The sequence below is a fragment of the Phaenicophaeus curvirostris genome, chromosome 8, assembly GCF_032191515.1.
Source record: "Phaenicophaeus curvirostris isolate KB17595 chromosome 8, BPBGC_Pcur_1.0, whole genome shotgun sequence".
Taxonomy (NCBI): Eukaryota; Metazoa; Chordata; class Aves; order Cuculiformes; family Cuculidae; genus Phaenicophaeus; species Phaenicophaeus curvirostris.
The window spans coordinates 14,726,517-14,754,394 of NC_091399.1; the positions used below are offsets into that span (position 1 = coordinate 14,726,517).

Consider the following 27,878-nt stretch of genomic DNA (forward strand, 5'->3'; position numbering starts at 1 on the left):
GATGAAGGGGCTTCTGAAATGACAGAAAAATACTTATGCACTTTTTTCCTCATTCACAAAGAAAACACATTTTAGTACAGTCCTGTGTGCAAGCAGTTCACTGGGAACACCCTGAAAATAAAATGCACTGGGACTAGCAGGTACTCGAATGAGGATGCTGGGGAACCATTCAATAACAACCAAAACAACTCCCCCCAAAATAGTGTTTTCTTTACAAGACCATGAGCAATTTTAGTTGTGATCAGAAGGGCAGTGCATACAAAACCCAGGCAGAGCTTTGCTAGCTTGTGCTTTGAGATTGTCCCATTCATTAAAAAAACGATACTTAATTATTACTTGCTTATTACTTATATTACCTACACTTACAATTATTGCTTACTTAATTAATATTTACAATAATTACTTAGAATTTTCAGTTTATAACAAGCAAGCAATGAAATTACACCAGCCTGTCTCCCAGAAGCATTAACAAGTGTATTAAGGTGTGTTTGCCTTTCCCCTTCTTGCTGGCAGATCCCACTGTGAGGCGATACAGGGCATATGGGGAACTGAATCAACTTCTTGGTCACAGAAACTTGTAGTGGTGCAGCAGGTGGGAAGAGGGGAGCAGGCAAGAAGGAGCAGCCGAGGGGGGAGGGAACAGAACTACATATTTTGCCTTTGCCTTAAGAATTAGAGAAAATATTTTTTTTTTCATGCTAATCTTTGTCTCTATGTTGTTGTTTTCCTGCATCAGAAGGCCTACAAAATGCACCAAAGTATTCAATGAAAGCATTCAAATTCTGGTACTTCTTATCTCTGCCTTTTTTTTCCTGTAGTGGTAAAGGAAAAATCTCTTCCTATACCACAATAATGGGTTTGCCTTGGTATATAACATACATGTGTGTAACAGTGGTGCACAGCTTTATTTTCAGTCAAGAGCCTTATTTTCATTTGGGAGATGTTTTCCTGCCAGATAAAGAACTGTTTGGACAGGACTTGTTTTCCTTACAAGGGACACTAAAACCCAGAAGAGAGACAACAACCCACAAAAGAAATTCTAAGACAGTCTGCTGTAAAGTTTCTTCCTTTTTTTGAATTGAAATACAGCTGAGACAGGAGCTGCTGATACATGGTACGGCTACTTCTCTTAATCCTTACCATGCAATTAATCAATTACTGAGTTGATCTGGGTGCCTAATAGTTTGTGTTATAATTAGCAGCAATTTTCACCTCTCTAGTAGTTTTTATGTAAGAACAGAGGCTTACTGCAATACCAAAGAGATTGGTTATTTTGAATGCATCAGTAAGAAACTAAATACATGCCACAAGTTGTTTTGTTAGAAAAATAAGAAGGTAATCTACAAAATAATATAAACTGTATGGAAAGTTTCAGTAGCAGCAAGTCTTCACAGCTGAGGAGGGTTAATTTTGTTATTTTCAGAGTGAGGAGGGGCTGACTATATACAGTGCTCTCACTTTCCCCAAAAACTGCTAGTTGTGGAGTCTGTTTACTAATTAACCAACCAACATGCCTCACACTTTAAAATTTATTTTCATTTGCATAAGACTGATATATTACTTTTCCTCTCCAGGAGACAGGTAAGTAATTATGTACTAATAATTAAATACTTAGTGGACAGGACATGAAGTTTATTAAGCTGCAAAGGTAAAGTTTGAAAAGCAGTAAAGAAACTGAAATGGACACAGACTTTCAGTTGAGTTTGTAATTTTTGCATTAAAAAAAGAGACATAATTGTTTAGAAAGAGATTCCAAGCTGAAGACATGAGTTTATTGAATATCTGAGACGTTCACATTTAAATACAATTGAAAAACCAACAACTCACTGACGCATCCTGAACAGTTTACTGTATAAGACTCCCCAGTATTCTTATAACACAATTTACAAAAAAGAAGATACTACATCTAAATATGAAGGCTATGGTCCACTTAAAATATGTACAATTAAAGAATCACTTCATAAAGACTTGGAACTCAAAGTGAGAACAATAAATTACTAGAACACAGTTTTATTAGAAACTTCATTTCCATGTAAACTTCCCTCCTATTTAAAAGACCTGCTCAGCCAAGGAAGTAATTGGTTTCTAGTAAACAGAGTAGCTAATCTATGGCAGTTAGCTGTGTCCTTAACATAGAATACACATCTGGGCTATGAGAATTCCCTTCAGAATGATATAAGTGTCTGTACAATGTTGTTTGACTTCAAACAGTGACTGGTTTCGCAAGTAAACTTAAGCAAACTCCTATCTAACTACTACTGGGTTTAATAAATTTGTTAACAAGCGTAGCAGTGTTAAAAGAGTACTGAAAGCAACTCAATTTATTCCGATTTCATGGATCTTCTGGTTTGCAGTAAGATTTTTTTGGTACAAATTAGTTACACAACAGGAAAGTAAACTATCATGCTCAGAGAGATAGTTGTACCCTAGCAGTTATGCGGTTTCTGTTTAAAACTCCAGGGGAGGGCAGAAATTGATAACACCACACTTCTATTAACAGCAGCTAAAATGTAGTCTTTGTATTAATTCTTTTACCCATTAAAACATTTCAAAGAGATTATAATTAACAGTAGGAAATAAAAGTATTTAAGTACCATAACTGAGAAATAACTCATATTAATCCTATTCAATAACAGTACTCAAGCTTTAAAATCTGGTATTTCCTTAAAAACCACTCAAATTGTTTAATAACTCTACTATAGATTTATAAAAAAAGCCTGCTTTTCCTAATTTAACCTGTTAAATATGGCCTACTCACACTTCAATAAAAAGATGTCAAACATCACTGAGCAGAATTTAAAGCATTCAGAGCTTTTAGAAATAGCCACAATATTTGTATTTTTATTTAATCCAATCCTTACTGATAAACAATACAACTAATCCTAACAAAATTAAGGTCATTAGCAGTTTACAATTAAATACAGCAGAACTAACCCCGAATTAGAATTGTGGCACCTAAACATCCCTTTAAAAATAAGATTCCTTCATAATCCTCAATGAAAATTTTGTAGATCTTTCAATTTCCTTGCCTGTCAGGTACATCACTACTTGTGCAAATTTAAATACAGTACATTGACCCTTATGTAAGAGTGCACAGACAGTGAAGGAAGTGTTCAACAAGTCTGCTGCACAGTCAGACCTTCTCAGAGTGCAGAGTACATCTACAATAAAGTGCTTTAATACATTTTATTGATAATAGTGTAGGTGTTTACCTACTTGTAAAGCTTAAGTTGCTCACTACATAGTTTAACTTCCCTGTACCACCCCATCCCAAGGCACATTCAAAACACAAGCAAAGCACTGACTGTGAAGGATTAAGCTACAATAGAAAGCTTTAAGTGGTAGTAAACTACTGACTAGGTTTGTAAACAATACCATTCCACCGACTTTCAAGGTCCATGCATTATTGAAGTAAGTTTCTGTGGAAGCAGCTTTTGAACTCCAGATTTAATAATCAAGCCAGATTTCTAGCTAATGCACTGCAGTGCCTTAGTATTTTGATGTAGTATCCCACTTCTTTTGTCCCTTGCACAAAACCAGATGTCACAGTCATAGAATCATAGAATAGCCAGGTTGGAAGAGACCCACCGGATCATCGAGTCCAACCATTCCTATCAAGTTGATGCATTTACGCCTCTAGACTTTTAGAAGCAAAGCACATCACCACAAGTGATCTCCTGTATGAAATACTGAAATGAGACTTAGTTATCATGCTTCCAGAAATGTTTCACAGGGCTTAAAAATTAAGTAATTCCACAACATCAGGTAGAACCTAGAAAAACAGCCCAGGTGCTTGCACAAGGTATATATAGCTAAACATTGCCTTCATACCACAGAAGATGAAGCTCTATGAGCAAGAGGCTGTCCATGTTTTTTTGAAAAAAAGATCACATTGAGTTCATTTTGGCTTTCACAATTCTTGCAACAGAGCAAAAAAATGAGAAGTATCAATGCCAGGACTCCGACTTTTCCTTGTTTGTCTTCTAGTCTAGCGTTTTATCACCACCTGCTCATATGCTCCAGATCCTGCTCTGAAAGAAGGTTTGGAAGAAGTTAGTTCAATTCCAGCTTAAATGGAAGCTTAAACAGCAAGTATCACAGATCAGCAACTTTACTGTTTAAAAAAACCCTAACAACCAAACCCTCCAAAACCCAAACCAACAAAACCTCTTATGTTAGGATACAAGAAAAATGTCTCCCAGTCTTTTGTTCATGAATTGTAACTGTGCAGTTACAAAACTGTCTCACATGACAGACCAGAGCGGGCTGTATTAATACAAGGTAAATTGAATACTATGTCAAAAACTATTAGGACAAGCTCTGCCTTAGTGTAATATTCTGCCTGGACCATCCTGGCAACTGAATTAGGACAGGTCTCTATACCACCATAGTGTGCTCTGTAAGTGTACGTGTAACCCTAGACAGAAATCAGTGTGCCCAGTTTGCAAATAAGCAATGAATTATCTTTTAACCATCAATATTGCTTGCTTGTGTAAAATGCAGTTGTTTTATTACTTTCAGCACATTATCAGCTGCCTTTATACCTAATTCCAGAAGTACTTGCTGAAATTCTGATCCTGTGCTTATTTCTTGAGATAAAGAGAAATCTTAAGAGTTACACTGGACTGCAGAATCATAGTATTGCAGCATATTCATACCTGGTTTTAATATTTTCTCACCTGAGAAGACTCTAATACATTCAGGTCAAGTTACATATCACAGTATTTGAAAACAGATTAGAAGAGAAAAAAAATATCTCTGGCTCTAAAACAACTACAGGAAGATCATCTGAGGTAGATTACCAAAGGAGAGAGGTCAGGGCTACAAACAGTTCAAAGATGACCAAGCCATTGAAACAGAAATAGCATAGCATATGGGAACAGAAAGAGTTGTGAGCAAAACTGAAGAGAAGAAAATTAGGCTCGTTATCAGGATGACTTATAAAAGTTTGAAACTGCAAAGCTGGACATGTAAAACACTTAAGACTTTCTTCCAGTTCCAGAGAGTAACACAGTAGGTCTGTAGAGCTAAGGTTCAAACTGGTGCCTGTTTCCTGTGTCCATACCAAAATACTGCACATATCTGAAAACTTTGGAACCGAGATCCTTCAGAACCTCTAAAAGTTATAATTCTCAGGGCTGAGACTTCAGTTCTACTTTGGAACTAACCAATGTGTTTTGTTTTAAAACCTATCAATCTACTTATTTTGGTGCCTTTACATGATACAGAATAGAAGGATACAAAGATCAAGAATGTATACACAGAATAACTGCTGCGTAAGATGCATTTTTCTTTAGTATTACCTATGGATTAGTTGTACAGGCTACATACCTGTTAGGTAGATGATGGTTTCCAAAAGAAGTGCTTCCACCAGGGCCCACAAATAACCTTAAGCCTTCTTCTAAAAAGTGAGAGAATTAACATATGTTAGCATCCTTTAATGTCACCCTAGGTAAAACTAATTCATTTTAAATCTACCAGTTTTGTAACTGATACTTTCAGATGCATATGTTTTAAGTAACGAAGAACCAAACTTCACACATTATAGGAACTACCTTCCTCACAGATTTGCCTCTGCTTTTTTTCTTTTAAGGCTTGAAGTAATTTTCTGAGAAAGTTATGTGAGCCACACAAGGGTCTTTTCAATTTCTAGGGGACAGGATGAGGCAGGAAATATCCTTAAGATTAGAAGCAACAAAGACTACAAAGAGAGTGGATTTTCTCAAGGCCTGTAGTGTAGATCAATTTTGCCCAAGCTTCCTTATTTATTTCCATACCTTCTGCACTTGAGTCTAAACTGAAGTCTTGACTCTGGAGTATTTTTTCAACTATATCATCAGCATCAACTCTCGTAGCATCAACTCTCTTCAGCTGTGACTCCACAGAGTCTTGCTTTACAGGATGCCTGCAAAAATTAATTTATTTAGAGCTGTCAGAAATGATATAGTGAACTATGTGTTACTTCTGCTAAATAAGGTTTTCAAGTTATGTGTACCTGCAGAGCTTTTCTGATGGTGTATCTTGAATAGATGTTTCAATATCAGCTTCAGTTACTTTTGGCTCAATCACTTCATACGGCTCTAGAATATTTCCAATTGCTGTTGAGGTACTACCTGCCGAGGTGTTTCTCCTATGGCAGAGTTCAGACAGGCTGTATGACCTAGAGTGACCCGTGTTATATCCTGTTGGGAAGGTGCGGGAGGGCTAGGTTAGGTATGTTCTTGACAACCAAGGTCATTGCTTACATTTTACCAGCCTGAAAGCAGAATTTGCGTTTTGTCTTCTTATAAAGAGACTTCAAAATGTATTTGTGTACATCAACTAGGCAATTCACTCTGGGCTTTGTATTTTAGGACATGCTGGTTTGTTTTTGTTTTAAATAACAACTCCTGCTTCCTAACAAATATGATGACTTGGTGTCATTACTTCCCTTTCAGCTTTTACAGCTAAGTTCCCATTTGCAAGTTATTTGTTTTTACACATGGAAAAGGTAAAGAACTCATTCAGGTATATATATTTGGAGGGAGCTAAGGGGAAAAATGGTATCTCGCATCCAAACACATAATCCATTGTGCTTTTAAGAAGAAAGAATGCGTGTTTCCCTCACCACACCTGAAACTCCTAGGAAAAACCTTTCAAGTTCAAACCATTTTTTAAAACATTTATAGTACACTTATGTTCTACAGTCTAAAACCATGAAAGTAAATACACCCCAACAACCCATTAAGAAATCGTTAACAGCTACCTGCCAGTTTTAACTGCTGACTTGCATAGCTTGATGTTCTGGAATGTCCACATGCTCCAAGTTCATCTGGGACTGAGGCACTCTTTGACGAGACATCTGCAAGGTGTGCAAGTCAGATACTGTTGCTAAAGCCAGCTTTGTTATTACTTTGTCTGTAACCTTGTTTAGATTCAAATGTCTGATTTCCTAGACTTGACACGCATTTTCTACAAACCCTTCGAAGATTCAAGTGTTGCAAAAATACCGTGTATGCTAAGGAATTTGCATTCCTTAAAGCAAAAAAAATCATTTTCTGTCTGTGTAAAACAGAGAACCATTGGGTTAGAAGGATTTGTATGAAATGTACTTCTAGATTTCTCTACAGTTTAGATATTAAGGAGATTACCATGCTTCCCATAGTACCATAGTGGAATACTGTGCTAGGTGTTTTTGGGCTGAAGAAGTAACTCAAGACAACTTAAGCTGTGTTTAAGGTGGAAACTGATAAGAAAAAAACAAGCCAGACCCCCCAGTTTCAAGCTGTAATGAAGCGGTTCAATAGTATTTTTTTTCAATAGTCTAAATTTCAGACTACTTTGATTTCAAACAATACTTAGAACTTTCACCACTCAATATTTACTTGGTTATGCATATCTAGACATCTATGATTCATAAGTTGAAAATCAAGAGCCAAATTTAATGCTCAGTCAAAATACAAATACAAAGCAAATCAAGAAATGTGCCACACAGAAAATAAAAGATTTTAAATGTTAAAAAGAACACAGGCCGTTGACCCAATTTCTGTTCTTCCTTTCCATTAAGTAAACTGTTACAAAAGTGAAAAAGAGGGATCCTACTGATGTTATGTAGGAGAGTGTGTCTCAACAAATAACTAAAAAGGTCCTCTTGTGGGCCAACTGTCATCATTGCTTTGAGATTTGAAGTATTTCATACATCTCCTTGAAGCCATGAAGCCAGTTATAGAGGAACTGAGAAATTAAGACCATTATTTTATACCTGCCATGCCCAGATGTACTACTTTTAAGTTTTCTCCACCTTTCCTGTCTTCATGCAAAGATTCTGATTCTCCAGCAATTGCTATAGACATTGCAGTGGAAGGAGGCCTGTAAGAAAAAGGTAGTTAAGATCTGCTGTAACCCCTCCAAACTGATCAGCATGTGTTTTTCTTTTCAAGTAAGTTGGCATAATTCATACTGTGCTTCAAATTAATAGGCTTATAACTCCCATCTGAAAACACACTGCCCAGACTCCTGTTAAGAAGGGGAAAAAAAATAAAAAAGCTTTTGCTGTGGAGCTTCAGGATATTTAACAGAATCCATCTGCTCAGCTCTCAGTCCTTCAGGATCCTGGGGATCCTTGGAAAGGCTTTTCCTTTATTGATGATTGGTGTAGCGATGTGTGTTATTTTTTAATTTCTTAATTGTTTCTTTAAGCATATGAATCGCAGGATAATTTATGTGCTAGAAATATATATCATTCAGTGCTTCATGGAATACATGATGAGATGGTAAGTTAAAAAAAACCCCAAACGCAAACAACTGCACAACAACCGCTCCCCAGCTTGGCTTATGCACAGTCCTGTACTCCTGTCTTTGATTCATCTCCATTACAGGACATCAGGAGATTCTGGGCTGATAACACTCCCACTCCTAACAAAGGGGCCTATATTTCCATCTCCATGTGTTCCCCTCTAAATTCTACCTCCTGACAATTAAACTAAGTGTCACGTACTACATTTAGTTCAATATTGAACAATTTGGTTCAATATTGAAAAAGCTTTTATTAATGCTTAAATACTTGTTTCAGTTTCTACCAAGATGCAAAGGGATATTTTACTCAAATGAATAAACCTTTGTGTTCTGCTAGAGCAAAAGAAACTAATTAGAAAATGACAAAGTGAAAGTAGTTTTCCCTTGCAAGGAAATACAACTTAAATACATTTCAAGATGTTACCTACTGTTGGTTTTTTTAAACGCTTTGTTCAATTTTAGACTTTGGGAACAGACATTGGTCTGCACACAAATGGATATTTGTTGACATTTTTAGATTGGACATATTCAATAAATTAGTCACTGTCTTTACATATGGTGACATATGCCCTCTTATGTTACATCTGAAAGTAAAGAGAGAAAGAGAAAAAGCACTTGCAGAATTACACCACCTGTCTCTCAAACGCCTTACATACTTCTGATAGGAAGCACTGAATGCGTTCAGGAATGTCACCCCAGAGCAAACATCAGGCCTTCTAGGCTTCTTCATAAAACATGTAGCTGATTCCAGATTGTGAAATTGTTTTAGGTTTATTTTTCCTTCTACAAAGGACATCTGGATTAGATTAATTTTTGGTCTGTTTGTGTTGAAAGTTTACATTCCAGGAAACGGTTGTATCATCAGTTTGGAAGAAAGTGCCAAGTCTGAATAAATTCAGTTAGAGATTTTTTCCTAGGAAGCGAGAGAACTATTTAGGTATTAACTGCAACTAATTTGGGACCAGCCAGTAAAGAACAGAAATACGTTGTTTTATTAGTACACAAGACTAAAGATTAGTTAGTTATTTTTGAGAACCTGTTTACTAGTGATGTATTTGTTAATAGGTCTGACTCAAAGTAAACCAAGAGGTGCTAAATAACCAGGATACAGAAAAGCTTTGCCCAATCAAACAAATACAGATAATGCCCTCTCACGATGTGCTCTGTTAGCACAAGATGGGATTTTACAGTGTCCTATTCTTCCTATTGAAGGTTAGAAGAGAGGAGAAAGGGCCTTTAGTGGTGCAAGGGGAATCATCTGAGCTAAACTGGTGCAGGCAACATTCTTGGATCTCCTCAGTAGCAATGGTAAGGATACAACCACAGCTGTATTGCACAAGGTCTTGTTGCTACAGAAAACAGTTCTCCATTGTCCTAATTACACCTTGAACCAGCTAAAACCTAGAAATCGTGAATTACTTCATACTTGTACCTCAGAGTGAGTTAGGAGATCAGTGCTGCTGTACTTGTAGTTGCAGCCACCTTTCACTTTAAATGCAATCTTTTTTGTTTTCCTCAAGCTCATTTTTTTCTTTTCAACTTATACCTAATACTTGGAACTCTGCCTTAGATTGTTTCTGGGAGGCTAACATGAGAACAAGCATGTTGTCTCAGGCCAAAGGTCTGTCTAGCCTTGCATGCTCTTTTGTCAGCAGCAAAAAATAGATGCTAAAAGAATATGGCACAGATGAGTATTCTTCCAGCGTCTCCTCATCAGTGGCTTACGTATTTCTTGAGCCTCATAAAATGTTTGATATTTAATATCCCTCAATAATTTTTTTATTCAGGAATTTATCTTAACTCCTTCTCAAGCTTTTTGTATTCACAACATACAGTAGCAAGGAGTTCCACGGCTTAATTGCACGTTGTGGGAAGAAAACATGTCCTCTCATTGTGATTTCATCTCCTACTAGTTTCAGTATAACAACATTGTCGGTGAAGTGAACTGAAGAAAAATTTCAGTTAAACTAGGAATTAAGGGATCGAATTTATTTCGAAAGAAGTAGTTCATCAACGTCCCCACAAATACCTTGTGACAAGTAAGATACAGCTCAGATGGTTTAAACCTGATGTAGACAAAATTGCCATCATGTAGTATTAGAAAAGATTAATATTAAACCAAAAAGCACATACACTTTGAATAGCCCAGTCTACCAACATTCTAATTTACAGAGAAGCCGTGGCAGTAAGAGTCTTGGCAAGCATTGAGGAACTTTCCACACTTCATTCACGGAAGCAGATTCTATACACGTCTCTAAGCCTATCCTTAAAACAAATGTCATTTAGGTTATTATAAAATACCTCTTAAAAGACAAATGACAAGTTAGAGTTCTTCACCTCCTACTGAGCAGGATAATAAAGTCATGGTTAGCAAGACAGTGGTGTTTGCTGGAAATAGGAAGCTTGCCAATTGCACTGCTTCAGTGTAGTTGCCCACGAAGCTTGGGTGCCTCATAATAAAATGGCTTATTAGCCTAGAAAAAGGGCAACAATTTCATCTGACTCGTTACTAAGTTTTTCGCTAGCATGTGTGATTTTTCTATCCTGTGGTTAGTTATGAAAGAAAGCTAATGTGCTCTAGCAGAACTATTGCATTTCCTAAACTACAGATGAACGACAAGGAGGCCAAAGGATCGTGAATATGTAGCAGCAAATCTTCCTAGCTACCTCCCCCCAAGGTGTTACCTCTTGCATCTTTTACAGAGTTGCATAATGCCTTTGCTAACTGAATATCTGTAAGTGCTTTCTCTTGTACTAAGTCATATCACACTGCTTGGGTTTATTTTAAATAAATCTTTTAAAATCATCTGAGACCTGTGAATAAAAGGTGTAACCACATATTCTCCAAACACAAAGACTAGTCAGATCACCCTATACCAAGATATTTACATAAGCTTGCTGCAGGAACAGTTTCCTTTAAGTGTTTCTTTTATTTCTATTTCTATTTTTAATTACATATGCACAGGCTAGTATAGTTTGCTTGAAAATACACTAACTATTTAACAGCGAAGAGAGCCATGATAATTCTACTGGTATTTTAACCGTGTTAGCCAGTATTCAGCTACCATCCCATTTTTTTATGCCTTTTTCTTTATAATATTGTTGCCAGTTTGGAAAGACTTATAAACACAAAACAGAAATGTAATTCTGAACAAGGAATGTATAAGCAAAACCCTGCCCCAGATTTTTTATAAACTTACGTTTTAAAGCACGGGTCTCCTGACATTAGCTGCATGTTGATCAAAACCTACACATTAACAAAATAAAACCCACTGTAAGAAAAAAATAGAATTGGTCTGTGACATATGGTCATATATCACTAAGTTATACTTGCTACCAATCCTACATTTAAGTAAAATAAAATGGCATCAGCACATAAGCAAATAAACACATTAATGCGTCTTTTTTTCCCTCAGTCCACATGCAAACAACACAAAATCCCCATTTAAAGTAATATAGTTGCACATACTAGATTCTGTAAAAGATACACAGACATAGAAGAATCACAGATTCATTAACAGTTAAGATCACTTCAAGGGAAAAATACAAAGACAGGAAATCTAGAAGATTAATATGCAAACAGAATATTGTTTAAAACAGTAGGCGCTGAGTAGGTGCTCAGAGTGTTTAGCAAACCGCTATCATATAAGCACTGGTTGTGCTAACATCAAAGATAAAGTAAAACCACGTGAGGTAAATAATGCCATAGGACAACAATGCATTGAGAAGGCTCATTAGTGGGGTCAGAGCCATCAATTAGAAGTTTTCTAGACAACATCTATGTCTGTCTTACAGAAATCAGAAAGTGCATGCCTAAACAGTGTACTCAACTGTATGAGAAATCAATTCTACTGTCTTGGTAGGAAAATATTATTAGTTTTTAAAATTTATTTGTGATATTCTATACTTGATTATTGTCAGGTTACTGCAGCTTACTGAGTTTTTTTAGCTCCCTGGTCTAATGGGAGAGAAGGGCAGGGTAGGTTTCTTTCAATCATGTTCACCAATTGTTACATTGATTACTATTAAGTAGAAAAGGGAAAGTTCAAGGAGTCACTGAGGTGTTGAACCTGGCTTATACATAAATAAGCCAATTAAGAGATTCATGCTTTGAAATGCTGCACAGGATGTTGCTCAGTCTTAAAGATATAATTGCTACATTTACATGAATGTATTAACCTCTTCACTGTGCTTCCCTGTTCCATTTTTCAATTCCTGTTGGAACAGGAGTACCTTTTGAAAGCTTTTCTTTTACAGCTATCTAGTTCCATTTGAAAGAGCAGGGCAAATTCTATTTTTGACTACCTGGATTTTGATGATTCTCTCTAAACAATGCTGGTTTTACTGTTTTCCTTCTTGAAAAAGGTGCGGCAAATATGTTTTAAATTTCATTAAGTGCTTAATAATAACACTTGTTCTCTGCTTTATTAGTTTAAGTATGAGAAAGGAAACAAATTACTTTGAGAATGGAATTATCCTGTCTTGTATTTTTGGTATCATAACCTTCCAGTAAACAGCGACGAGTGGTATTTCCCGATCCAGCAAACTCTGCTAGATTTAGGTCTGCAAATCCCAACTGTTAAGATAAAATGACAAAGTTAGTAGTAAGTATATTGCTAACTGAAGGCACTTGCTACATGCACAACATAGAGTGCCACTCAACAGCAGTTTCTCCAAAATATGAATAAGAGAATTCCCATTAAAGGGAGTGGCCCAAGGCAAAAAGCAGAAAACAAACTTTGTGTGTCAAATTCTGCATAGCTTTTATTTTCAGTTAAAAATTAAAGTCTCAAGAGAAATAATAACAAGGACAGTTTCTTTATCTTTAAAGTAAACACATGCAGAAGGGTTTACTTTTATCAACACTTTCAACATACTAAACTGAAAGAAAAAAACATTCTGGTAATATAATGCTATTATACGGTTATTAAACACATCGATCCCATGTTAGAGTGACCACTGTATCACTATAAAGCACGTAATGACATCATGAGTATTAGAGTACTATTCTGGAATTACTTTAAAGGGGTATAAAATGACAAGAAAGAAAAGCTAATTTGTTAGCTAAATTAGAAACATCTCAGTTTACCTTTGCATATGCCTTTCCTCCTTTTAACTCCTAGAAAAAAGGAAAAAAAGACAAGCCATTAAGCTATTACGGATACTGTACTGACTGAGGTTTTTTTCTGTTTGTTTTTTTTTTAGAAAAGCAGATACCAATCTTCATTTTAAAATAGCTCTACACACATTTGCTAGGCTGTACTGTTGTTATTTAGAGCTTAGTATTAATTACATCCTCTGTGCAGGCCAGCAGGCGACTGTTGTCTTGTGGAGGGAGGAAAGAATGAGTACCAGATGCCAACCAGCATCTCGCTTTTGCAAAGTGTAGCCCCAAAGGCAGGAAGGGCTGCAGACAAAATTCTGGTGCTTAACACGGTTCAAACCTTCTAAGTTTACTGCTGCTTGCTAGAAGTATTTATCAAGGGCTAACTTTACAAAGACTGATGAGCGATTCCTTTGCTGTCCTGTTGGAATAAATGTTCTTTTCAATAAGAACATAACCCCCCCCCATTAATTAGTCAAACTAATTAATTAGTCAAACTAATAAAGATTACTATAAAATTTTGACTAGAAGAATACAAGAAAGAGCAAGAAAGAGGAGAGAAGCTACTTACCTTCCGTACAGACACCCTGCAAATGCAAGTATCAAGAATTCCAGTTGTGGCACTGGCACTGATTTTACACATAAATAAGAACTTTTTCTTCCAGCGGACACAGTTTGCCTGTACTACCTCCCTGCAAAGAGAGAACATGTGCTTAGTACCAGTTGCACATACATCCAGGACCAGAAGAAGCAATAGGACAGCTGGGAAACAAACACTCGCTCCAGTGTTTACAGAGTGGTCGCTTCACGCAAAATCTGATCCAAGGCCTGAATAATCATCCTTCAGTCTTGTCTTTGTGCACCAAGACTAATAACTGTTTCAGACCTTGAACGCAATATCAAATCTAAAGAAAAATTGAACAGCCAGGTGTTTCTGCAAGTGAATGAGATGGTGATTTTCCAGTTTGCCTCCAGAGAGTGAAGTCTTCCAGAACATTAGCTCCCAGACCCTGTCTTCCAAGCTGCTGAGCTTGGGAATGTGCTCAGGATACCCTCTTTGAAAAACAGTTTTCCAATACAGAGAAAGGGAACACCACACAAGCAGAACTAGACAACTCTGAGTCCTGGCAAAGTACAAAGGAAATGACACATTAATGCACTTGGGGCAAATAAGAATTTCAGCTACACACTGGGAATTTGCCATTTGAGAGCAAAATAAGACAACTAATATTTGAATAGATTTGTTCACTGCAGGAGGCTTGCAACCTGACAATATGATGTGGCTGGAAAGAGGCAAAATGTAGGATGCTTTCAGCTATATTAACATTATTATATAAGGCTTAAATGGAACACATTACTCTGCTTGGGTAACTCTGGTTGAGCAACAACAGACTCCAAGACGAACAGGTGCAAGGAGGACCACTAGAAAACTCCTGTATCTTATAAGAAAAAACTACATATAATAAAAATGCACTAAGTAATTCAAACACTTCAGAGACCAAGTAACTTTAAGTCAAGTTAAAGGTGGTCAGGACCAAAATAAGGCATGACCAAGCACTCATTTAAAACTGAAAAATTACAAGGTCTCAAACCATGGAGCAAGTTTCTAGAACAGCCTACTAGAGAGAAGTAGGAGCAAAAAAATCCTATTGTGTTAAAAGAGAGGGTTAGTCAGTTTGTCAATAACAGGGGACATAAGGACTGGTGGTACTGAGGTATTTGCCTCAATGATCAAAAGCTCTTTTTTAGTCCCATGCTTTTAATTTCAGAACTTGGGACTAAGGAGAAACTGTGCTAATTTCTTCTACCACTCTAATTGTTCATGTTCAGTCTTCATGTATTAAAGCAATATTTGTCCTTTTCTTTCTCCTCCATTTTTCTAATACACACATGTTTTATATTAACATCTTACAGCAGCTTGTTATTGAAGGTCCAAGACTGACATCTTTAACAGAACTAGGATTCTATGGCTCCACATGACCTGGAGTCAGCATTTATCAGCTGTGGAGAAATGACGAATTGCAAGGCGCACCCAAAAGCTGCGATTCACTGTGCCGGCGAGATTGCCAGCTCTGGTGCTCCCTGGCACCACGACTTGTTTACTTCTGCCTTAAGAGTAAACTAGCCTGCCTAAAATGAGTCAGTTCAGTGACTGCAAGAGACTGAGGGATTCTGGTGATGCAACACTGAGTCATACTCAAACATGTGACGTAAAATGAACTAGCTCTGTATACCACAAGCTACCTACTTTTTATCCGTTATGTTTTAAATTGTGAACTTGCCTGTGCTTTGGAAAACAAATCCTAAACTGCCAGTATATGAGTTATTTAAATCCAAAGTAGAACCCGAATTCAGAAAAGGCAAATTACTAACAGTTACATCCTCTACTGGAAATAGCTCAAGCAAGAAGTCATCAAGCAAAATGCAGCCTTAAAGGGATATTTGATAATTGCTAATATTTGTTAGACTTACAAAGTTCAGGAATAACGTGTAGCACTTATATGATCCTTGCTCAGCTGTAAGGTAAAGACAATAGTCAACTAGATATCCCCTGTGAGCAGAATACAGCTGTCCAAGTGCACGGGCATCTGGGGTCTGCATATTTGCAGGTTTCATGCATTGGGCTTAAAGATAACACAGCTTCTGAGAACACTTTTCTCCTGCAGATCACAGTGGTCCAGTAAATTAGGAATGAAATATCCTTAATTTGTTTCTTTTAAAGTTCTTTTTTCCTAAGTAACATATTGAGCTTATGCTAAAAACAAAAAACAGAACACCTCTTCTCTCTTAAAAACACCACACACAACTGATCAGAAGAGTTTTACCTTTTTCATGAGCTGTCTATCAAATAGAGAGAAGATATCTATGTCACGATCTTAAGTCATTAAATTCACTGTAGTACTCTAATCTTTCTGTCAACATTTCTATCAGGATAGACTGAGAATGCTAGAAGCTCTTATGAAACAATAGTAATGTCCTCTTGTGAGCACCAGAACCAATAGTCCTGCACTGATACTGAAAGACAAGACACTTGCTCACACTCTCAGTACTCGTGGCACTTATCCTAACTCTCAGGATCTCGTTAGACCAAAATGACTGAGCAGGAAGGTGAACGTGAGCAAAGTTTAACTAAGTGATATGGCTGGTCAAGATTTTCGTTCACTAAAAACATCACATTTTGGTACACTGGTAGTATTCCTCCCATAAAAATCCGAACGCACAAACACTAAAAATACCAGAATCAGATTTTATATGTAATTTCAGCACAGCATAGAGATCTCAGTTTTAACACACCACTATAATTAAAAAACTTCAACATTAACAGGATAATTAAAAATGCCATTGCCAAAACAAAGTGATTGTTGTAGGCAGCTGTCTGTTCTACTGGACTTTAAAGAGTTACTGAAATTAAATCTTACCAAAACTATCTAATCAATACTAAAATGCATGCAATTATACAAACCTTTATTAAGTTTCACAAAGCAAGAGCTCTTAACAACCCTTTGACTTAAGCTCTGTCCCCAGTGTCAGATCAAGGCATATCAGCTATGGCCATGAATTCACAGGGAGCCCGAATTTGCACATTACTATGCATCCAACAACATCTGCAAATCAATCCAGTCTCAAGTGTTCTTTTGGAAACTAGAAGGACTGCAGATTTTCTTCTATTCATTACAAGGCTATGAAACAAAGCCACCAGGAAGCATTCACTTGTCATCCATAAAGGTCAGAAAATCCTTTCTCATCATCACCCATAAACCACCCTTCCCTATCACCCAAGATACCGTGTGACTACTGGCAGCAGAATCACTTCTATTTCACTGAGTTCTTGCAGTGCTTTTACATCTGTCACGTTTCCAGTTATTAATAATCTTTCTTCCTACAATTAATGCCTTTGATTTTCTAGATGTTTCTGTAGGTTCATAAGGTCAAAATAATGTACCGAAATCTTGGTACAACTCGGTGTTATGGTTCAGGTTATGTTTCTACTTTTCAGAACAGCTTTCCTCCTCTACAGCAAACTACCATCAAAGCAGCTTTACATTGTGTAGTTACATAGTATTCCAGATATCACTAACATTATTGTAAAAGACAATTCAGTAATCATTAGAATTTTTCTGGTAAATACAAGATAAACATAAGTAACATCTGCTTGATAAATGCAAGTACCCTTAAAGCCTTTAAGGATTTTGAATTTATTTCAACATACTGATACTACTCTATGTATACCATTGTTCAAGTAAGGAAGATAGCACAAAAGCACTACGCTTTTGGAAGTCTCAATCCACTCATTGATATGAGTGGTGAGGATTTATTTAGGCAAATAATTTAATAAACTTCAGACAGGAAGATCAGGTTTTTAAGTCCTCTTACCAACAAAAAAGTAAAACTCACAGTAAAAATGCCTCTGTTATAGATACGAATGCTCTAATCTCATAAATATAAAATCAAGTAAAACAAGAAAAAGCCCGTCCTAGAATCATAGGCTTATAGAATCAACAGGTTGGAAAAGACCTCTGAGATCACTGAATCCATCCATACCTATCTGCCACTAAACAACAACCTTAAGTACCTCATCTACCCAACTTTTAAACACCTCCCGGAATGGTGACTCAACCACCTCCCTGGGCAGCCTCTGCCAGTGCCTGATGACCCTTTCTGTGAAAAATTTTTTTCCTAACGTCCAATCTGAACCTCCCCTGACACAGCTTAAGGCCATTCCCCCTTGTCCTATCACCTGTCACTTGGGAGAAGAGACCAAGACCCACCTCTCTACAACCTCCTTTCAGGCAGTTGTAGACAGTGATAAGGCCTCCCCTCAGCCTCCTCTTCTCCAGGCTAAACAACCCCAGCTCTCTCAGCCGCTCCTCGTAAGACTTGTTCTCCAGCCCCTTCACCAGCTTTGTTGCTCTTCTCTGGACTCACTCCAGAGCCTCAACATCCTTCTTGTAGTGAGAAGCCCAGAACTGAACCCAGTATTCGAGGTGCGGTGTCACCAAGTGCCGAGTACAGGGGCAGAATAATCTATCTGGACCTGCTGGCCACGGTGTCCCATAAGGACATCAAGAAAAGATCATTAGTTTCTTTCAGTGACATATTGTTTTAAAAAACAAGGTATCTGAAACATTTGTACACAATCTGCAAAAAAAACCCAACCCACTGCCCCTTCTGATTTCTTCTAATTGCATTATATAAAGAAAAGTGTGTCATATTTTAATGAAGATAACTTCTGTGTGATAAAAAGCATCAGCAAGTTTTTCCCCTCATGCTGAATAAAACAAGTCAAATAATCAGAACATTTAAGTTTAAAGAGTAATATCTAAGTTTCTGAGATTCTCAGTTCAAGTGCAAGGCCTGTATAAAATAAACAGTCCTATTGATTGGTTACCATGGAAATGAACCCAGATAACTTCTTGGCGACTGTGCCTGTGCTACGGGGCACGCCGGAGAAAGCTTTCCGTTATGAGTCAGCTTCCTATGAGCCTCACAGTCACTTTACTGCCGGCAAAGCAAAAACAGTTGTTTTATATCTCTTAGTTACTATGATGCATTCAAATACATACTAGGTTGTCAGGCTTTGGTGTAATTTAACGAGTGCTGGCAGTAGGACCTAGCTAAGAACAAACTGAATAGACCAATATATTAAAACAAATTATTCCAAAGTATAGTTTGTTACCATCAGTTTAACAAATCAAGTGTTTCTTCTTTAGAGGGACAATTTCAGACTGACTAAATTTCAAATGGAAGATTTCAGTCTTCTCTATGTATTTTATGTACTGTGCTATTTTTTTTTTTTTTGAAGGTGTTTATGACCAGCGGATTCGTTTCCACATCGATAAAGGATATGAATAATGTTTTTTTTCAGCAAATAGTCACAAATGCAGAAGTAAATAACTTTTAAGGACCTTAAGTGTCATGGGAAAAATCCCTACTTGCCAAATGGAAAAGCTATAGCAGGAGAGCTTTAGAAATAAAGAAACCAAAACTCCTTGTGGGCATTTACCAAAATACTGTGTTCCATTTATTAGAAAATTGTTTCTTCAAGTCCTTATCTTAATTATTCTAGACAGCCAATTATAACATTTAGCCATATGTAGATGACTGTCAAACAGATTGGTTTTCTAGTGCAATTATTTTAGAATCATTGGTCACTGAAGAAATACAAAATAGAAAGCATTTGTTTTCAGTTCTAAGATGCTATTTGATCTGTATATCAAACTACTTTCATATGAAATTACTTCTAGAAATACTTCTGGAATCAATTGGATCAGTGTGCTTCATGATGCCAAGGAAAGGGGCTTGTGTAGCTGGGCTGAAGGCTCCTGGGAGGAGCTGGTGCAGGACATTATTTTAGCTCCCCAGCTCTCCCTTGCCTTTTTTGAGCTCGGTTTTGGGTGTGCATGTGAACTTTTATCACCTAACCTAACTGCTTCCTTTAATCAACCCTTGGCTGAATAAACTTAATACAGTCAGCCCTGTCCTTCCAATACAGTGTTTAGTAGATTGGAGCAAAACAGGGTTATCTTCAGTGTAGGGAGTAGTCTTTTTTAAATGGGAACAAGATCCCATTCATACATATATTTTATATATGTACTTTATGTATACATATGTATTTATGAAACCTAATACCTTTCTTCTGCAGAACAGCAGAGCACCTACCAAAGACTGCTGATGCCACGATCCCACCTTACAGCGACAGGAACTAAGGCATTGGCCTATATTCTAACAGTTTATCAGCCCCCAGTGGTTCAGGTACTTTACAGTAAGATTTGGCCTTTCCTAGGCTATCTTTAGCATTAGGAAGGTATTGTTGGGCATAGAGTTCTCATTTATATTAGGGAACACATAATGATTTGGCATGCAAGACAGGAATATCCTCTTGCACCTCTCTTATCCCAAATCTACTTCCATTTCAAATTTGTGCAGTGTCACAGTTGAGGGGGAAGATACAGCTACATGTGCAATAGGGTCCCAGCAGAACGGAGTGACTGCCTCACCAGTCCACTTCAAAGCAAAACATTGCACACTACTATTCAGTCTCCCGAGACTAATTCCAACCATATAATCCTTAAAGAACGTTGAGCTACAAAGGAGGAAAAAATATTCAATATCGTTCTTCAAACACAAAGCTATACTTTAAATTGTTGTTTGATAACCTGAATGCTAAATTGAGTCTTCATTGAGAATGAAGATGCATTTTGTGAAGCTACAGCTCAGAGCATGACCTTCAAAGAATACACTGTAATAATGAATTTATGCAAAGCTTCAATTTATTGCTTATATTCAGGAAGAAATGGCTTACTTTTCCTTTAATATTCCCTGTCTCTTGCATGCTTGAGTCATATAAAAAGACACATTCTTGCCAACAAAACATTTTTTCCTAAGCATTGCAAGAAAACCTCAACAAACCCAGTCATTTACAAACAGAGCTTCAATGTTTCACAAATTTCAGTGTAAAGCGAACCAGCAAACAGTTGGCTCCACAAGAATTCCACTTGTTTACAGTGCACAACTTCCCAGTTAATTTGCTGTTAGTACACGCAAAACTTTAACAGAGCAATGATTTTCTATTCCACATGTTTTTATTCATAATAAACAGGTTTAAGTCTTTAACTGGCAACATTTCACGTCAAGTATTTATTATGAAATGTGTATAAACCAATCATCATGTGGAAACAAGAGCTGCTTTGGAATACTTACACCTACGAAAAACTACTGGTTACAGGCAAATACAGAGACCTAAGAGGAAATGGAATTAGCACTGTGAAGGGCAAACTGCATCAGCGAGACTTCAAAAAAAAGGCATGGTTCCCCTCTGTTGAACACTTGTGAGGCTGCATCTGCAGCACTGGCCTTTTTGGGAGCCCTCTCCGTAGGATGCTTAAAATAGAAGCAACTCCAGGGGTGTAAGATGGGGGTCTGGAGTTAGGGATGAAGGGGGCGTAAAGCACTTGATGCAGGAATAGTTGGGAACATGTGATTTTTACAGTCTGGAGGAGGTGAAGGAAGATATAATTGCTATCTTCAGTTATGTCCGTCAAGTTAGAAGAAGGAGCCAGATGTCTCTTAGTGGGGACAAAAGAAACAGAAAGAGGCAACAGCAAGAGAAATTCCAATAAAGTAAGGTAAAAACATTCACAGTAAAAGTGGTAAAGCAGAGGGGCAAGTGGTCTACAAAGACTGGTATCCCCATTCTTACAGATTTCCTAAAGGTGACAGGACAAAGCTCTGAGCTTCCTGATCTCATTGCGATTAAGTCTTGCTTTGAGCAGGAAATTGGACTACGTGATCCCTAGCATTCCCCTCCACCCTAAATTATTCCATGAACAGAAATAGTGCTTAAAATATGAAGGCAATCAGGTGTTACGGTGCTTGCAAATGGCAAGTTTATGACAGGAAAATACTATGCTCCACATCCTATGCTGCAGTCAGGGAAAAAAGAAACACCAACATCATCACCAGGTCTTTTAAGCCAAAGTGCCTGTTCTCCTGCACAAGCCAGACACAAAGTATAAAAGCTTCCCCCTCGTCACACACACACACACATCCCCTCTCCTCTTTAACAGATGCCTGTCATACACCTCTTTTCCAGGGACTTTGTCCTGAAAAGCTGGCTGTTGCTGTAACTCTTACCAGTACCTACTGTTGCAGTAACCAAAGTCTCACAAGAACGAGCCCTGTTCATCTCTGCAATAACCAGCTATATTTCATGCAAAATGCTGTCTGTACAAACATTTTCTTGTCTTCTACTGCAGCCCAAAGATCAGTGTCGTCAGATCAGATTTTATTTTCTTTACTCCTTTGATGATTTTTTAAATTTTGCTCCAATCTATTTCACAGATTTGATTTCTTCACCCCTCTCATTTCTACACCATTACTCTTTCGCCTTTATACGTGACCTCTCACATTGATATCTAGCCTTGTTTACTTCCCCTTCAGCCCTGTCCTGAATATCCACACCAATCCTTGTACAGCACGCTATCTTTCTCAAGCATATTCTCTAAACCTGTTCACTAAACCCATTTTATTGTAACTATTAATGAAAGGCTGAGGAGGTACAAAGAAGCTTTTATACCTGTAAAAAAAAGTTATAATTTGTTATAGAACTTCCCCTTCTTACCTCTTCTTCCCTACAGAGGACAGGGCCTGGAAGCTGCTCAACCAACAGTCCCTTCACAACTGAGAAAACGGTAAATGGACATTTGAGAATCTAAGAACAGCAGCTACAAAACTGCAAACCAGGATTTTTATCCCGCCACCAATTTGTCTCATGGCACTTGAAAACTTATTCTGTAAAATTTCAGTTTATCCAACTGCAAATCCAGTTACAGCTGAAAAGCTATTAGAAATACCATTATCCATTACCAGTTCTGAGACTATCAACAAGATTTATACATCATGCAGGGAGATAGAGTGATAAGGGCAGTAATTTCATGTGACAGGTATGTTTTTCTAACAACTACTTTTGTTCAAAACCAGGAAGCTGGCTAAGCTGCATTACTACCAGGAGAAATTTCCCCTTTCAAATGCAATAGCAGCAACGGGGAAAACAATGGTTAAAAAGCAATTTGAAGAGTTCAGTGAGGCAGAAAATGCGCTTACTTAAGCCACAAAACCAGGTGTACTTTTAGGCAGTCGAGAAGGAGGTAGCCAAGCATCACTAGAAGTATGAAATACTTATTATCTGGAAGACAAGAAATCAGTTTCTACAGAAGACAATTATGTACTCTAGCTTCTATCTAATAGGAATAAGAATATATTCATGCAAGAAATGGAGTATCTCCAAGACTGTCTCTCAGGGCTCAAAAGTGTGCCGTACTTAAAAAAACTTCCCTGGAATCTGTTGGAGAATAAAATGTTTTGATGAAAAAATAGTTCTCGGCCACCTCTAATCTCTGTCACACAGATACTGATCACAGTCAGCTGCTTAGTTTTGAATGTTGTTTTATGAAAGAAAGAAGAGAGAAATGTCAGCAGTCTCACGTGTCAGAAATCAGATCTCAAAGGCGGGGGGAACACGACCAAACTGAAGACTGCAGTCATGAGACCAACCAAGAAGCCCTTTCCTTGAGTGGGGTGCAGGTGGAAACAGAGCTAAAAACATTAACTACCAGGCTTACGGCTACTGTACCTTATATCTATACAATACAGTATTGAAAGTACACCCTCAAGAAATAAGATCCTCTATTTTCCAAAACTACTTTGATTTCCTCATATCCCATCTGGTATTTTGCTGCTGGTTGAGCAACAGCTCAGCCTGAGAGCAGTTACCTACTCTAGAGGCCCATCAATTACTTCTTCAGACTATTAAAATGAGGGCAGTTGCAGACAGCCTATACTTTCAATGCATTTATGCCTGCGTTAGACTAGCCTTGAATAAATATGTGTAGTATTCAGTCAAGTCTATATCTTAGAACAGTATTTTTCTGTTCAAAATATCCATAGGTGTAGCTTCTGCCCTGGAATAATCTTCTGTGATTATCTTACATGAATAGGCATCATGCGCACAATATTTTACGACCAGGCAATGCATAGATACATAATCTCCTGGAATCTGCACAAGTATCCTGAATTAACGTATCCAATTTCAGAGAGAGATTTCTGTTGTCACTGGCCCAGGGAAGTTCCACATAGGAAGCAAGGCTAGAAAGTTTTCTAAATGAAAATGAGGTTTGCCAGTACAACTTTGCATACACCCACAGTATGTTTGCTGAAAATCCACCCTTTGTTTCAAAATCTAAAAGTGACATTGTAAAGATCCAGAAGTCATACTAGAAAGCAATTTCCAAAAGGGGAGGGGAGGAACAACACTGTATGGCTGACTGGCAGCTCACTGGACTAACCAAATAAATCTGTCACCCCAACTTCTTTCAAGGTCTTCCATGTAGCAGAGTCAGAACAAGTCAAACATTCCCCCTCAGCTACTATGTGGCAGTTCAATGTCCTTTGACCAAAATATTATTTGACAGTACCAGATTACTTACAAAAGCTGAGTATTTTCTCAGGTAATTAAGCGTTTTGCATTACAATACAGATTTTTCTTTTCCTACGGTAAATATTCACAAATATGCACGGGGAAACTTCAATCAGAAGTTTTCAAATAGGAGTTCTGCAAAACTACATTCAAACACAAAACCCACAGTGGCACATAAACAATGACTAAGGCTGCAATTTACACACAAACCAGAACATCGTGTACTGCACTACAGAAGTTTTCAATAACGGGGACCATGTCTTCAGAACACATTTCTTACATTTCTCTTCCTTAGTAAAGATCTGAGAAGTGAAAAAATATTTTTCAGTAGCTTGAACTTTTATCTGTCTTCTTTTCAGCCCACTTCAACGTTCAGAGGAATGATATAGGTATCGCACTTCTTGCAGGATCGGGGCTTTAATCATTCATACAGTGTGAGCCGTGCAGTGCTGAGAGGATGACCACTTGACACTGTTTTCATCACAACTCAGTACATTTAGGCCTTTATTCCAATGCTGCCAGCCTGTGGTTTTATGAATTTCTTTCTCAGTGAGTAAGCTTTGTAAAGAAAATGCTAATAATACTGGGCTGACTTATAGCTTGCTGATATCACTGCCCTTTTTTGGTCTTTTTTAAGGCAAGAGGCAGCAGGGTATTGGTTTGCACCACTACCAACTTGAGAAGTTAATTCTCAATAACTTTTCTCTAAAAAAGTTGTAATTTACTATACCTCAGTCAGTAACAAAAAAGCCACTAAGAAGAGATGATCAGTCTTCCCATGTAGTATATGCTATTTGAGAAAAGTTTGGATATTATTTTCTGAAACAAAATGGAGTTCTTCCAACTTCTTTTATATCACCACAAAGATCACTAAGGACAGGACTGCCAGCTCGCCTTGGAACTAACAAACGTGCAACTTGAAGACGATGCCATTCAAAGAAGTTTGCATCTGACAAGTTTTAAAATGCTGCCACTATTAAGTTAACTTAATTTCTTCCTTATTTATTCAGACCTTTGCTGAATCACCACTGTGAAAATCCACCTGTTAATTCTTAAGCTAAGAGCATAGGCACTCCCTAAATCAGCACTCAAGGATCATTGTAGAGGAAGCCTTTACCAGTCTACCTCAACACTTATCAGGCCATCAGGAATGGACCAGTTACGCTCTGTGACCTTAATATACCAGCCTGTTTCACTTCCTTTTGGGCCATACTCCCAGAAAGAGAAAATGGAAGAATCTCAAAGCTTCTTTGACTCCAACACAATACTTCAACACACTTCTTTATGTTGTCATGCTTCCACTAACACTTCTTATGTACACACACCACCTCCTATCACACATACTTTACTTGCAAGCACTATTCACATTCATAAAGATACACATATATGCTTTCAAGCTTTTAATTTTAGCATCATAAACAGGCAAAGCAAAAAAAGTCTAAGACCACAATTATGTACCAGAAATGTCAGCTCAGCTGAAATCCCCTCCTTTAAAACAGAGATACTGTTCAGAAGATGTCTGTCAGCCTGTGAAAATGAGTTCAAGGCAGTAAGGGCTGCATTAGGACAGCAGTGGCACGTTAGCGCTTAACATCCCGGTTATCATCATCATCCATTACTCATGAAGAAGTCACTTACAAGAAAAACGTTGAAGAAAAAAGAGAGATGTGAAATGGTTAGAGAACGCTGACGAGCTGAAGACCCTCCAGCTGTACAGAAGGAAAATTAATCTTGAATTATACATGCTAGTATAACAGAATGGTTAATAAGGAAGCTTTAGGCCCAAATTCCATTTATAAGCCCTTTATTTTCCTTGATTCTATTTACAGAATCAAAAGCAGATAATTTAACAAGCTCTGTAACAGTATTTTAAGAAGAAAATAACTGAATATTCATAGATCCGTTCCCGATTTCTTCCTGCTCCCAGAACTCTACGAGACATTTTTCAGTAAATCCTTCTCGTAACAACATTGAAGTAATTTAATAGCCCAGACAACATGAGTAAGTGTAATGGGAGGGGAGGCTGCTCCTCCCCAGAGCTGAATGCACAGCGCAGCCTTCCTGCTGATGGGGTTCAGCCTCTGCCTGGCACCTGGAAAAGTATCAACCCCACCGCATTGGCGTTACCCACCGCTCCCAGCAGGCTGGGAAAAGCCACCGGCACAGCAGGTGACAGCCTGGTTGGCGAGGCAGAAATTAAAAAAAAAAAAAAAAAAAAAGAAAAGAAAATGAAAGAAGAGCTGCTGCGCTTGCACCGCGGGACGAAGCAAGAGCAAGTGAGGAACAGCTAGAACCCGAAGGCTTGCGGGACAGGAGGACTCCTCCGCGTTCGCTCTCCGTGCAAACACCAGCACAACGAGGCAGAGCGACCCGGTGCCCGGCAGAGCGAACCCCGCGGCGGCCCCGGCGGCGGGTTGGGACCCCCCGCGCTCCCGGCCCCCCGCCCGCCACCGGCTCCTGCCGCCCGAGCCGCCGCTCTCCCCGGGACAGACCCGCCCACGCACGGGCTCGCTGCCCCGCTATTCGCCGCGTTAACAGCCTCAGCGAGTTGTTCGCACGAGTCGCTGGGGCTCCGGGCGGGAGCAGCCCGCGGACAGCCGGGGGAAGGGCGAGCCGGCACCTACCGGGAGGACTCCCCGCGGAAGCTGCCGCCGTGCAGCAGCCGCACCTTGCAGAAGAGGATGCCGTTAACGAAGGGCACGGAGGAGAGCTCGTCCAGCTCCAGCTCCACGCGGAACTTGAACTTCTTCTTCTTCATCACGACGAGGGCCATGTGCCGGGGCGGCCCCGCCGGAGCTGCGGGGCGGGGACACAGCGGGGAGCGCTCGGGGCGGCCCCGGGGCTGGGCTGGGGCGGGGACCTCCCACAGACCGGGCCGCCCCGGCCCAGCCAACCCGGCCTGGGACACCCCCGGGGGCGGGGCAGCCACGGCGCCCCTGGGCGACCTGGGCCAGGGCCTCACCGCCCCCAAATTGAAGAAGTTCCTCCTTACGTCTAGATTAAATCTTCCCCCTTCCAATTTAAAGCCGCGCCCCCTCGCCCTATCACTACAACCTTTGTAAACAGTCCCTCCCCTGCTCTCCTGCAGCCCTCTCAGGTACTAGAAGCTGCTCTAAGGTCTCCTCGGAGCCTTCTCCAGGCTGAACAACCCCAATTCTCTCAGCCTGGTCTCACAGCAGAGGTGCTCCAGCCCTCTGATTATCTTTGCGGCCCTCCTCTGGACCCGTTCCAACAGCTCCATCTCCTTCTTAAGCTGCCCAAGGTCTTGAGGAGAATTTGCTTTACCTTTTCTTTCAACTGATTAAATTATTAGCCATCTCTAAGTCTACATGAGAAACCTATCTCCCATAAAATTGTGATCTGTTACTTCAAATTCCAGCGACAAAGCTGGTGAGGGGGCTGGAGAACAGGCCTTGTGAGGAGCAGCTGAGAGAGCTGGGGGTGTTTAGCCTGGAGAAGAGGAGGCTGAGGGGAGACCTCATTGCTCTCTACAACTACCTGAAAGGAAGTTGTGGAGAGGAGGGA

At 38.8% G+C, this 27,878-nt stretch overlaps 1 protein-coding gene across 2 annotated transcripts; it reads right to left on the reverse strand.

The window, feature by feature from the left end:
- Window positions 1-1,737: 1,737 nt before the first annotated feature.
- EEIG2 (EEIG family member 2) lies at window positions 1,738-27,135 on the reverse strand. Of its 2 annotated transcripts, none has more exons than XM_069862563.1 (11): window positions 26,978-27,135; window positions 13,950-14,070; window positions 13,364-13,393; window positions 12,734-12,850; window positions 11,475-11,521; window positions 7,742-7,848; window positions 6,746-6,841; window positions 5,996-6,182; window positions 5,778-5,905; window positions 5,332-5,401; window positions 1,738-4,026 (listed from the first exon to the last, which is right to left on the reverse strand). In XM_069862563.1, exons 1-11 carry the CDS (start codon window positions 27,124-27,126, stop codon window positions 4,011-4,013), a joined length of 1,068 nt encoding a protein of 355 aa, XP_069718664.1. In that variant the 5' UTR covers window positions 27,127-27,135; the 3' UTR covers window positions 1,738-4,010. The 2 variants fall into 2 exon arrangements, with proteins under 2 accessions (XP_069718664.1, XP_069718663.1); XM_069862562.1 differs by having other exon boundaries at window positions 1,738-4,031.
- Between the last annotated feature and the right edge of the window lie 743 nt (window positions 27,136-27,878).

Excerpts from the sequence above, each read along its gene's own strand:
- EEIG2 (XM_069862562.1), bottom strand. The coding sequence starts at position 27,126 with ATGGCCCTCGTCGTGATGAAGAAGAAGAAGTTCAAGTTCCGCGTGGAG. Across the intron at positions 13,394-13,949 it reads GCAGGGTGTCTGTACGGAAG|GAGTTAAAAGGAGGAAAGGC; the intron begins GTAAGTAGCTTC and ends CCTTTTTTCTAG. Across the intron at positions 5,906-5,995 it reads CCATCAGAAAAGCTCTGCAG|GCATCCTGTAAAGCAAGACT; the intron begins GTACACATAACT and ends TAATTTTTGCAG.